We start from the raw sequence: 12,827 nt of genomic DNA, 5'->3' as shown, positions 1-12,827 counted from the left end.
ATAGACCGAGGAGGGGTGATTCATATTTCTGTCTTCTAGCGTTGCCCAATAGGCTCTTAAGAGATTGCTTTAGAACGATCAGATTTGTTTCAGCTCTTGTATTTACACTCAACCAAAAATAAGGAGAACAAATGAATGTTGCCCTGGTGATCGCATTATCCTAAGACACAAAAATCTAATCACGTTAAAAGATTCTGCACTCGAACTCATTCGGTCGGGTTCTATCTCTTTTGATCAACGGAAAATGAGGATATTCTGCCTTTGTTTTCTATGAGTCCCGCTATATTTGTTTGATGATAACCTCAATTTAGGGTTGTTATTAATGTTTTGAGTGTTTTGACTTTTACTTTTCAAAGGGCACAAGGAAGGATTTCGTAAAAATTTTGTAAATTTCTAAATAAAATAATGGAATTGTTTCGAACTAATGAGTTTTATATCTTCGTGAAAGGTGAATATTCATTGTGGTGGGATAGAAACACTGGGGCGTATATTCCTAAAACGGGTGAGTCGCATTTGCCTGAAAGTTTCATTCATAGTTTGAAATGATATGCCTGAACACTGTTTTGTTTAAGTGATATTTTCTTGTTATTTTGTTAACTATTGCAAACATACGCTTCAATGTTTGATTACAGCAGGGTATATGTATCTATTCTGTAGTTTAACTTTTCAAGTTGCCATGTGTGTACATTTCAAGACAAATTTACAAATTATGTAAAGGCATTAGTGATTTCCGAAACAACCCAATAATTGGCACACGTGAATGTTAGGCGCATCTGATCTTTAGGAAAAAAGTTCAGGAACAAATATAACTACTAGGTTACATGTTACATATTTCAGGGTGGGATTTACCAGATGCTGAAGATCCCATTTGCCTCGGAATATGTGATGGAATAATAGGAAAAGTAGAACATGTGCCCCTTTTTAGTCCACGTCTCCTACTTATCAAAGACAGTGGTCTTGTTGGAAAATTACATGGACATCATGAAGTTTACAAAGTGAAATCCGTTGTTTTCCTTCCTCTCAACAATGAAAATACTGATTTAAATTTGCGATGTTGTCCGAAACATCAATCTATAAGCCTTAAAAAGCCTATTGCTAATAAGAACTCCCTGTTAGAGCTCCAAAAAAGCACCCTCAGCAAAACTTGGGGTACTTTGAAAGTTGCTGGTAATACTATCAAAAACACTACTCAACAAGCAGCTGCCATGGCTTCAGGGACGCCTAAGAAAGATTTCAAAGATAAAGATAAATTTGAAAAGCAAATAATTGAAGAGTTTTACAAAATTTTTACAGATGCAAATTCTTTTTATTATTCACATTCAACAGACTTGACAAATTCCTTGCAAAGATTGTGTCATTTAGAGAAAGAGAATCTGATTCAAAAAAATTGTTTATGGAAAACTGCAGATGATAAATTTTTTTGGAATAAATATATGCTGGAATGCCTGCGGAAAAGTCAGGTATGTGGATTGTGAATTTCTTTATGGGACTTACATGATATGTTACATAGAACTCCTTATGTGACCCATGGATATTACCAATAATCCAAGGCTACATTCAAATTGAAGATTGTAGAGTGGAGGTAGGGCCTTATATGGGTGAGGACAATAAAGCCAAACAATACGAAATATTCACTTTATGCATTTTATCAAGGAGAAGTCGATTCAGGGCGGGTACAAGGTGCAAAGAATGGATTTTTTAAAGTTATATTATCGTATTTCAACATTTATTTAAAGGTATAAACGGCGTGGTGTTGACGAAGAGGGGGAAGTGGCAAATTACGTGGAAACAGAACAAATTATTTCCTACAGATCGCATGAGGTGTCATTTTTGCAAGTCAGAGGTTCAGTTCCTGTGTATTGGTCACAACCTGGTTATAAATACCGACCTCCTCCCCGATTAGATAAGGGTATGTTGTTTGTTTCACGTTGTTCTTACATTGTTGGATATCTTTGAAAGGAGAGGGTGATACCAAAATTGCCTTTGAAAACCACTTTACGAAAGAAATAAAGAAATATGGTCCAGTTTGTGCGATCAATTTGGTTGACCAAAGCGGCAAAGAGAAAGTCATATTTGATGCGTATTCTCATCATATGGTTTTGCTTGATAATTCATTTATCACATATGTCACTTTTGATTTTCATGAGTATTGGTAAGACCTCCAAGTCAGACTTTCATCAGAAATTATACTTTGCAAGTAAAATGTTTTAGTAAAGGAATGCATTTTGAAAACGTGTCGATTCTTATAAACGCAGTAGCAGATATTTTAAAAGACATGAATTACTGCTGGCGAGACAAACAGGGACACATCTGTTCCCAAAATGGCATATTTAGAGTCAATTGCATCGACTGTTTGGACAGGACGAATGTGGTTCAAGTAAGTCCTTTGAGCCTACAAAAATCCCTTTTATTATTTTGCGATTTTTAGACAGCTTTAGGGAAAGCTGTAATGGAGATTCAATTCTGTAAACTGGGTCTAGTTTCGCCTGAGGGCGAGATTCCTTCAAATATCAAAAATACGTTCCAGCTTTTATGGGCTAATAACGGAGATGCTATTAGTAAACAATATGCAGGAACTAATGCACTAAAAGTATTGTATTATTCAAAAACCATTTAGATGTCTTAAAAGTTAAGTGAACTTGCATTTTAAGGGTGATTACACTAGAACCGGTGAGAGGAAGTTTACAGGAATAATGAAAGACGGAATGAACTCTGCTAATAGGTAAGATTTAGGCGAGATGCCGTAATGATTCTGTGAGAACCATGCTTTGTCTAGGAGAAAACTTTTCAGTTCATATATACATAATATTGTACATGAAGAATTTAAATGATGGAAGGTTCTCTCCAAGATCGTATCATTCCAATAATTATTAAAAAATGGCATGTTTGGTGTGATAGTCTCATGATACTTATTATTAAATAGAAGTTGGAATGGCTTGATTTAATGGCTATATGATGAATTTAGCCTATTAAGCGTTTTTTTTTGGTTGAAATAATTGTGAAATAAATAAATAAATAAATACACTCTATTTCTCTGGCCTAGCACGTGTCTGTCACTAGATGTGTTATTGATTAACTTTATCTAAAGTGGAACAACTCATGGTTATTATTATTTTTGTTTATCAATTCACATTTTTATGAGTCTTGTAGACAATATATGCCTCTAATTCTTATCAATTTTCCTTCTTTTGTAAAGCTAGTTTCCGTTACCCTTTGACAGTTCTAAAATCGTATTTTTATCGTGAATGGATGTTAAAAATTCTATTTATAAGAAATGGCTTATAAGGATTATTATGTGTTCACTTTGTAGATACCTTACAAATCATTTTAAGGATTCAGTGCGCCAGTGCGCTTTAAACATAATGCAAGGCGTGGAGTTACGTGAATACGAAATTCAAGATTTCTGGACTTATTTGCGTGTAGCAAGTTGCATCGCGAACGAGTACCTCCCCAAAGAGACCCCGAATTTAGCTCCTCATCTAGCGTTGCAACAGGAGTTTGCTCTAATCGATTTAGTTTATCAAATCTCTAGGTCAGTCCCAAAGAGTTCTTATCGAATTCACGTCGCCACTAATGAAGTACCTTAAAAAAAGCTGCATTTTAATATTCGTGCTTTAGTTATATTATTTTATTGGTGCTTCTGGTACATTAACATAAAGGGTATTTCACGATGCGTTTACGCGATTTTGCAAGTGGATTATGATATTTGGAGCAGTTTTTATTAATAGGTTTAGGTAACGAACAGTTTACAGCGACTTTGGAGTTGTGTATGGCGTAAACTCGTCGTTTAAAACCCCATGCCTCATTAATAGATGTTGTTCAAGTTGCGTGGTAATACCCATGTTGTGAACTTGCATTTTGTTTGAGTTTTTTTTTATATATAAAATATATGAGTTTCCTTAATTTGTGGTTGGTAAAATCAGATGAAATAGTTGAATTAATATTTTAGTTATTTGCTTCTCATTTTAAACATCATTCGTACAAAGTGCATTTCAACAGTTAAAGAAACTCTTAGTATGTTGTGCATATTAAACGAATGTATAGAAATGTGTGGAGCTTTTTATTTTGTCTGTTGTTAAATACCCAAGTTAAAAGTGCAAGGATTGCACAAAGTATTTTTTGGCAGGATTTCACGTCATCAGTTTTCTTTTAGGTACTACTTAAGCCGATTCAAAGATTCGGCACGACAGGGAACAATCGACATAATGTTAGGTAAAGTGAAATCAATATAGGCACTTCGTATTAAAATTTTTAGTACTGTATTGTATCCTCTTCACGTTGACCCACCCCTTGCACAAACAGACGTTATGTTAATTATTTCTTTGTCCCAGGAAACTATGTCTCCGAAGATCTTTTCAACGACTCAAAATCCAATTACGAAGAAGACAATTTAGCTACTGCTGAACACGTTAAACTCTTAATTGAAGATTGCAAGAAAATGTTAATTAATCAACCCGAATATGTCGTTGGTGCCTGGGGTCTAATAAATGCTGATCCCGTTACGGGGGATCCGAACGAAACCGAAATAGATTCCATCTTGATTCTCACCAGGGATTCCTATTATGTTGCAGATTACGATGATCAAGTCAGTAATTCATATTCATATTACAGGGGTTTGTTGCTTAAGTGATAAATCTGTGTAGGTGGATAAAGTGACAAAATACCAAAGGGTTCCTTTAGAAGACGTGGACTTGCTTGAATTTGGTATGCCCCAATCAGCAAACACACTATTTAAAATGGGAAATAAGAATAAGTATTGCGTGAGAATAAATTATAAGGTAAACGGGGTTAATGGCTACTACCACATGTTTCGTTCTACTCATTTACGTTTTTTCAACAATATGGCGGTGGTAATTAAAAATGTAGAAGAAGAAATAGGTAAAGCTGAAGTTGGTACAGTATGAGAGTAGGAACAAATACCTGATTTGTTGTAGAATCATTGAAAACCATCTGCGAAGCATTTTCAGTAGCAATTGAGATAGCAAATCTACCAGCAGTACCCTTAAATATGGGACAGCCGTTGGATAGGCGGAAATCCAAAAATTTACAAGAGCAAACGAGCCGCGGCGGTATTTATTTGGATTTGGTTAACATTCCGCAAATAACACGCAATGTTTCTGAGACCCAGTTGTCGGCAATTAAATCTGCCGGTATAGTCTTTTAGGCAAAGAAATAAATAAATAATTGTCTTTAATTTCTAGGTTCCAAAGCAATTTCCAATATGACCCAGCAGTTTTCGAAACTAAATAAAATTGCGTTGAAGTCGAAATTAAAGTCAAAGCCAAACTTTTCAATCGGACAGCCGAGGAGGCCAGAGAGCTCAAGTGAATCAGATGAAGAATACGAAAATTCTATATTTCAACCTCACGCTTCTGGTGATAATTCTTCACTACATTACGCTTCAGACTCTAGTGCTGATTTAAGCCTCGAGCAAGGTAATTTTTAGGTGCCATAAGACAATGTGGCTGTTGTCAAATATAGATTTACAAAAAAATAACATTAATACAAGACCATTTTACGATAAATACAGAATAAAGACGAGTTTTTTTTAAGTGCATTCATGTCGAAGCTAAATTCAACTTTACACTCGATTTTGACACATTTCGATTGGAAATAATGAATTAAGTACCTATATTCAAATTTGATCTCCAAATATTTCCATTGCACTCTTTACCAGGATTTTTTGATACATCTATTATTTGCACTATTTTTTCAGCCATGGAATGTACAGAAAATCCGTTGGCATCGGGTGACGATGTGTTTCTTCCAAGTGTAGGGATAGTTATGGGTCAAACCAACAACTCTGCTGAGGTGAGCGAATTCACTTTAGAGCAAAAACGAAACCTGCTTAGCCGAGTTGATTCTGCTCAGCTGGACGAAATGCAACTTTCCAGCATCATGCAGAACGTCATGATGACCACAATGCCCGAGATTCAGGTAAAATAATTGGAATTTGCCAGAATCAAAAGACGAAGGATCTTCCCTTCGTATGCGTAAATAGCGCTAGCATAACGCCGTTTTGATAAATGATTGATTAGAGTACTCACGTAATATTTCTCCCCAAAATAAAAAAAAGTTATTGCAACGATTATTGCTTACTTTAGCATTTCAGAAATGTGATTATACAGGTAAATTCGGAGCACGTGGGGTCGGATCAGAAAGCGGAGCCTCCGAAGACGTTGAAACTGGAACAAAAACATCTGAGTCACTCGTCGAGTGAAATCGACGATCCCAATTCTATTGTCGAGCACAAGGAGATGGATCGATCCGCTTCAGACTATGAAATCCAAAAAAACATAACACAGAGCCAGAGTGATTCGGGATTAAAACATAGGTTGGCGTCTGTTGCAAGTCCGGTAAGTACATGATGATGAGTTTTTCTATTACTAAAAACTTATTTTTCAATCTCTTATAACTGTTCTCAGTATAGGTACATATATATAGAGGGTTTTACAAATTAATTGACCGCTACGGGATCGGAAATTATAAGGGGGTAATAATGCGTAATTGAATGCTTATTTCAAATCTATTTTAAGATTGCGAAAAATCTGAAATTGAAGGTTAACTTCCGGAAATATATCAGCAAATTTTCTGGACGCATTGTAGATATATCTCGATGATTATTTAGTGCGACTTCTTTTCAATGTGAAATCAAAAGTGTTATTAATGAATTCTTGTCAGAAGAAAAAAAAAAAAACAAAAAAATCCTCTTCAGGTTTCCACAGCTAAAGAATTGTTTTCCCCATTGAGCAAATTGGCAAAAGGTGTCCAAACCTTCGGGGCTAACTTGGATCCAAGAAAATTGAGCGGGCACGTGCGACAGGTGACTGCCAAAGATATGGGAGAACACAGAAAATTGCAAGAAAAATGGGTGAATAGTAAATGTAGATTAATTGCCCTGTAAGGGTTTTAGTATTCAATGAGTGTTAAATATTTGCATAGTTTTTCTTTAAAATCACAAGATTCTGATTTCTCTAAGCGCACAGTTTGTAGTTCACTTTTTAATTTTAACTTGAGGCCTAATTTCGCTAAAAAATCCAAAACGTGTAGCCGATTAAGTAGCTTCACGCTCGTAGAGGATGTCAATTACTAAAAAAACTAAGATAAGGATGTAATGAGGTCAATAAAAAGTAGTTAATTAGCTATTTATATGCCAATAGGCAATAGTGAAGCGTTGTTGGTCGCAGTAATAAGGTAATTGGTCAGATATTTTAGGATTTCGGTTTCATAAGAAAATACATTTGGGGTTTAATGCTGGGCCCCAAACTCAACCAGATGTGTCTGATGGTTGCGAAACATATGAACTTAAAGACTAAACATTTTATAATTGTTTAGAGCATCAAAATGTGTGAGAAGAAATGGTCGAAGAATTTGTCAGTCCCTATTAAAATTGTTCGTAGTAATACCAACCTAACCTATTAAGTGGGTATCACAAGGGATGTGTGTATAAACTCGTATTTATATATCAGTATAAGACGTCGATGTTTTAAAATCGGCCAATCAGTCTCGTTTGGATTTTAGATGTTTGGCTTTCAACCACATTTTTTTTTCTATGAATTTAATTTTCTTTGCAATTATTTTAGTGTGATGAATGTAACTTTATGCTATCATATCTATTTATAAAGCGATTATAGCTTACTTTAGCGATTGAATTTATACAACTTTTTGTAAATCAAGTAATGCTAAAATAATCAACTTCGTCTAAAAACAATTATTCAACCAAAGTTTTACCACATCTACATTATTAACGTTCTTATTTTAAGGCTACTTGATCAGATTACTAAAGGTCTCAAATTATGTTCTCTAAACCATAGTATTATCAAATAAGTAATTTCAATTTATTGCAATGTAAATAGTATGTAAGTACTTAATAAAACTAAAATCAGCGCTCACCAGTAATAATTAGTAAATTACATTGTAACATTTTTAGCCGAAAATAATTAGGGGACGCTTTTTACCGAGTGGTGTATTAATAATGTTTGAAACTATAAATTTTTGAAACGAAGAACCGAACTAACGAATATATTTTGAACTAAAAGTAACGGCCATTATTAATGGACCACTCAGTATAGGATGGCATTTTTTCGTTCGTTTTACGGGATGGAAGGCCGTACAGATGATGGACAAAATAAGATTTCTATCAGGTCTATTAGTCTGAAGAAGATGGAGGTATTTTCATTTCTATCTTATAATTAGATTTTTCGAAATTAGTAATTTTCGATTACTTAGTTAGCGAAAAACTGGAAACAGCTTTTTAAAGATTTGTTTACGTAAAACCCATTAGCGTAATTATAAAATTTTTGTAACTCAAAAAATAGATTTTCATAAGGGTTTCCTTATCGAATTCTGACTTAACTGATAGGTATTTCTATCTTTGCCCCGTTAAACCAACGAAAAAGGACTATTGTGTACGCATTTCGATAGTATACACAACATTAGGATGTGATATTAACTTATAATTGGCCGTTGAATTTAGATTAAAATCTAACAAATTATACACATTTAGAGTTTTTTTATCATTAACCTCCAGAAGACTGAAAACAACCTGCACAAGTAATCAAATATCTGTAATAGCGGGATAGCAGTGTGTTCAAACTTTACCTTTACATTTTTAATTCAAGAACAGATAGAACACGTTAAATGTTCTATTATATTAATTAATTGTAACTTGGTGTCTCTTGGCTGTTCCCGCAGGGGTTTGATTCGTTATAAAAAACAATACATTTCCTAATTAGTTCATGTTACAAATCAGAACGGTCAGATGCCTTTTAAATATTTTCAAATCAGTACAATTGGTTCAAAATATTTAATCAAGATATTGAAGAAATTTATTTAAATTTAACAAGAGAAAATTAATTTATGTTTTCTTGCGTGACTAAATGCCATGTAACAACGAAAGCATTGCGAACGATAACAGAATAATGAAATAGTTGTCTTTAAAAGTCAAAATTCCTTTTTTTGACTCCATTGATCAATTTCACTGACCTCCAATCTGTTATCAACACGTCGAGCACGTCATGTGGCTGAAATAAATAATTTTTTTTCTAACAATCTCAAAATTATGTTTGTTTCTTACGCTTTTTGATGCGTCTTCGATAGATTTCGAGCCTTCGAGTGATGAATCTGTGGAAGGAATGCCATGGAAAGTAACCCGTTTGGGAGTTGTTTGCTGTTGGAATTTTGCGGATAATTGTGATTTTAGAATACCTTGATTTTTTTCTTCGATTTCGGTCTCCTCTACGTTAGTTTGCATTGCAATAGTTGTTATTTGCTGTTAAATATTCCGAAGTAAGTATTGGATTTATTAAAAATGTACCGACCATGTCAACATCTTGTTCCAACATTCTCTCTCCTGAGCTATTCGTCTCGACTGTCCTTGGCTTTTGAGTCAACTTTTTAATTCTTTCAAATCTTTTCTTCGCTGATTTCCATTGGAGTTTGTGTCCTCTTAGTTCATATTCGGATTCTAAAAAACACTTAATGTTTTTCTGAAATTATAGGTGTAGGTTTAAACTCTGCCTTCAATTTGTTTCTCATAATCTTGTATTTTAACCATCTTCTCGTTCAATCTGACTTGTTGAAATTCAATCAAGGCGTTTTGATATTCTATTTGTTCTCGTAACTCTTTAATTTTCATTGTAGATGCCTGCTCAATTTTCACACGTTTTACTTCAAACTCTAAAGAAAGTTTTTCCTCCTGCATTATTATCTCTTCAAGTCTTTTAGCAAGAGATTCGTTGACTTTATGATGCTCTTCTAACTGACTTTTTAGTTCAATACGTTTTTGAGTAACGACGGCAGTTTTTTGTTGTTGCTCGGATATTTTATCTTGCTCCCCAGTCAATTTGGTTTTCTTCTCGAAAAGTTTCCGTAGAAGCTCGACTTTTTTATCTTTATTCTTATGTAAAAGATTAGATGTTTCTATGATTGCCTAAAAATTTGTTTTATTGGGAACTGATGTCAGTTTTATCGATTCAACAAAAAGTTGTTTAGTAGTTTTTTCTATGTTGAGTTACTAATGTGTTCCTGGTAAAACCGTTTTGCGATCTTTGAATAAAATTTTGTAGATGTAAATACTTATTTAAAGCAAATATTTTGCAATTAAATAATCTTTAATTTCACAAGTGGCATGTGTATCAATCTCTCAATGGTTAATTCTAAAAAAAAATGGTACCCCTAGGATGTTTCGGAAAATAACACCGTTCTTGAATTGTGTTCTTGAGTAAGTGGATAACTATTGGTGTAAGAAAATTCAATATATTCAAGTACTTTTGAATCATAATATACATACTGCATACATACATATATTGGCAACTAGACATTACAGAAAAAAATTATTGAAACTTTTTCGCTATCTTAATTACCAAGACTTACCTTAACATAGTTATCATTTTCCTTCAATCTCTCTTGAAGTCGTTGTTTTATCAATTTTAACTGCTCTACCTCAGTTTTGATTGCCGCTTTCCGCTTTAACGACTCTTCTTCAATATTTTTTTGCACCTTTTCTACTTCTTCTTTGAAAGCTTGAAATTTAATGTCATTTTCTGACACTCTGCTTTTCATTTCTTTTATTTCTTTTGCCACCCCTTCGTAATTTTTAAGTAAGTCTGTAAGTTCTTCCGATAGTTGACTTAACTGGGAAATTTTCCTGGATTCTCTATAATAGTTAAAATATAACTAATAAGTGTGTGTGCTTTCCAATTTACATTACATACACATCTTGTAACGTGGAAAAGGTTTCTTGAAAAGTGTCGTCTTTATTTTTCAATAAATTTTTTTTTATGTTGAATTTTTCTACAGCAGCATAAAGTCTCAAATGTGTTTCTTGTATTTCTCGAAATGTTTGAAATATCAATTTTTTTATATTGTTCACTTGAATTTTTCTAGCTCTTGAGTTCTTTAGTGCATCGGTTTTCAGTTGATATCGGCTATTCAATTCTTCGTTTTTCTACAAAAAAAACTTTTGGATGGCCAGTCATAGAGATTTGAATATTAACTGACTAATGTCAATTCTTGATTTAGTTGTGGGTCAGGCGAGTTGGACAATATTTGGATATTTTCTTCAAGTTCTTTAATTGTTGCTTTGTATTTGAACAATTTAGCATTTTGTGCTTTCGCATATTTTACTCTATCTTCGATTGCCTCCTGTTTGAATTTAACATCCTGGGAAATCTGTGAAATTTTTTCAATCTCATTTTTCAAAGAAAATGTCTTTTCCCCAGCCCTTTCGAACGATTCCTTAAAATTGAACACGGTTTTTCTTTAGACTTTTGTTTTATTTTTTAATTATTTTATTACCAGAACATGATTTCTGTATTCAGTAGCATAATATAACTTCTTATCGTATTCTCCCTTTTCTTTTCCTAATATTTCAGTTTGTTTTTGTGCCTCGGCAATTTGTATGTCTTGCTCCGAATGTTGAAAATCCAAATAATTTTGTTTTAATTCCACATTTACCTATTAAGATTTGTACAACAAAAATTATCAATACTTAATATACACTGTGTGTCAAATTATCGGCATTTCCGGTAATTTTCTAATATTTCTAGATAACCAATCAAAAAAGGCGCACAGTTTAGTTTACAGCATTGAGATGTTTAATATAAAATATGAGAACAACGAATTCGGAAATGTATTTTCGCTATTAAATAATCGTAATTACCTTATTTGTTACTGATTCTTGTTGGATAGTTTTTATGAAAATTGCGGTCATATCATGTCTGTAGAATACTTTGGAAGTTGGTTCTAACGAAGTAATAGTATCATTTTCTGAAATTCAGATAACAGTATAACCTAAAAATAACTACATATACGTTGCCTTAATTAGTTATATTGATTTATTGAATTATGCATTTTATTTATCCCCCCCTGCTCGTCGAATAATATAAGTGAACTGAATAAAAGCAAGATTGTTTTTAATCCGCAGATTTCCTCTGTATTCTCCACAAGCTGACAAGCTGGCTTCACACTCAAGCCTGGCTTGCGAAAATTAACTGATCTTTATCCTGAGTTGCGTTACCTACATATGACGATACCACTGCTTGACAATACTGACCGAAATACCTATCTATACAATAAATAAGTTTTGTGTATAATTATATAAATGTGCACCACACTTGAAGTTAAGGAAAATACTTCATTAGAGCTCTCATGTAATATTAAGGTACATAAGTATATCGGACATGATTTGTGTACGTAGATGGGATTTGTATGTTTTGTAAAATTTTAACACTATTCTTAATAAATATTCAAAACAAAACTTACCCACATTCATATTGTTCAAATAATTAAAGAGTTTTTAAAAGAATACCAAAAGATTTACCTTCGAAGAAATTAAAAATGGCCTAAATAAAATAAACTTTAAAAAGCGGAAGTCCAGACTTCTGGGTAATTATCAATTGTTTCCAACAGCTACGGGATATATTGTACGTACTTAGTATTTACCCAATTCCGGAAGGAAACTTTTTTACTCGTTTTAATCAATAAAAGCATAGTCATGTGATTAACTATATAATCTTTGATATGCTGTCACATGGTTTTCATTGACCGGAAACTTATGCTCCAGAAACATTGGAACTAGTAAGTAGGCGTCACATCGAAGTGGTAAATCGAGCATGTAAACAAGTGAATAAAAGTTATATAATAATTTCGTCCATTGGATGTTAAAGCAATTTTATAGTAAATTTTGTGACGTGAGATTTTCATGTAAAATTATTTTAAATCCTTTCAGGAAATTCCTAAACGTGGAAGATAATTTTGTCCCAAAAAATCGATGATGAAAATTCGTGATATCTCTATATTTCGATGTCCAGTGCAGTCTGCGATCT

The 12,827-nt window shown here is 33.3% G+C and overlaps 2 protein-coding genes across 6 annotated transcripts; one reads left to right on the top strand and one right to left on the bottom strand.

Moving 5' to 3' along the window:
- Positions 1-56: 56 nt before the first annotated feature.
- On the top strand, positions 57-8,501 carry sp3 (spermathreecae). 2 transcript variants are annotated; one of them, XM_066285155.1, is made up of 17 exons: positions 57-502; positions 838-1,460; positions 1,511-1,680; positions 1,737-1,909; positions 1,960-2,152; positions 2,212-2,377; positions 2,429-2,590; positions 2,652-2,722; positions 3,311-3,532; positions 4,154-4,212; positions 4,332-4,585; positions 4,644-4,878; positions 4,935-5,150; positions 5,202-5,435; positions 5,717-5,937; positions 6,129-6,356; positions 6,716-8,501. In XM_066285155.1, the coding sequence occupies exons 1-17, from the start codon at positions 406-408 to the stop codon at positions 6,902-6,904; spliced, it is 3,513 nt and encodes a 1,170-aa protein (XP_066141252.1). In that variant the 5' UTR covers positions 57-405; the 3' UTR covers positions 6,905-8,501. The 2 variants fall into 2 exon arrangements, with proteins under 2 accessions (XP_066141252.1, XP_066141253.1); XM_066285156.1 differs by lacking the exon at positions 3,311-3,532 and having other exon boundaries at positions 58-502.
- A 6-nt stretch (positions 8,502-8,507) lies between these two features.
- Positions 8,508-12,738, bottom strand: LOC136340814 (golgin subfamily A member 6-like protein 26). 4 transcript variants are annotated; one of them, XM_066285175.1, is made up of 11 exons: positions 12,265-12,738; positions 11,663-11,769; positions 11,299-11,457; positions 11,002-11,238; positions 10,716-10,948; positions 10,375-10,657; positions 9,520-9,931; positions 9,321-9,466; positions 9,208-9,271; positions 9,077-9,123; positions 8,508-9,023 (listed from the first exon to the last, which is right to left on the bottom strand). In XM_066285175.1, the coding sequence occupies exons 1-11, from the start codon at positions 12,272-12,274 to the stop codon at positions 8,937-8,939; spliced, it is 1,785 nt and encodes a 594-aa protein (XP_066141272.1). In that variant the 5' UTR covers positions 12,275-12,738; the 3' UTR covers positions 8,508-8,936. The 4 variants fall into 4 exon arrangements, with proteins under 4 accessions (XP_066141272.1, XP_066141270.1, XP_066141271.1 ...); XM_066285173.1 differs by having other exon boundaries at positions 9,077-9,271; XM_066285174.1 differs by having other exon boundaries at positions 9,077-9,271; positions 12,323-12,738.
- Between the last annotated feature and the right edge of the window lie 89 nt (positions 12,739-12,827).

Source organism: Euwallacea fornicatus, chromosome 8 (genome assembly GCF_040115645.1).
Source record: "Euwallacea fornicatus isolate EFF26 chromosome 8, ASM4011564v1, whole genome shotgun sequence".
Lineage (NCBI taxonomy): Eukaryota > Metazoa > Arthropoda > Insecta > Coleoptera > Curculionidae > Euwallacea > Euwallacea fornicatus.
This window is presented reverse-complemented; position numbering and strand designations above follow the sequence as displayed.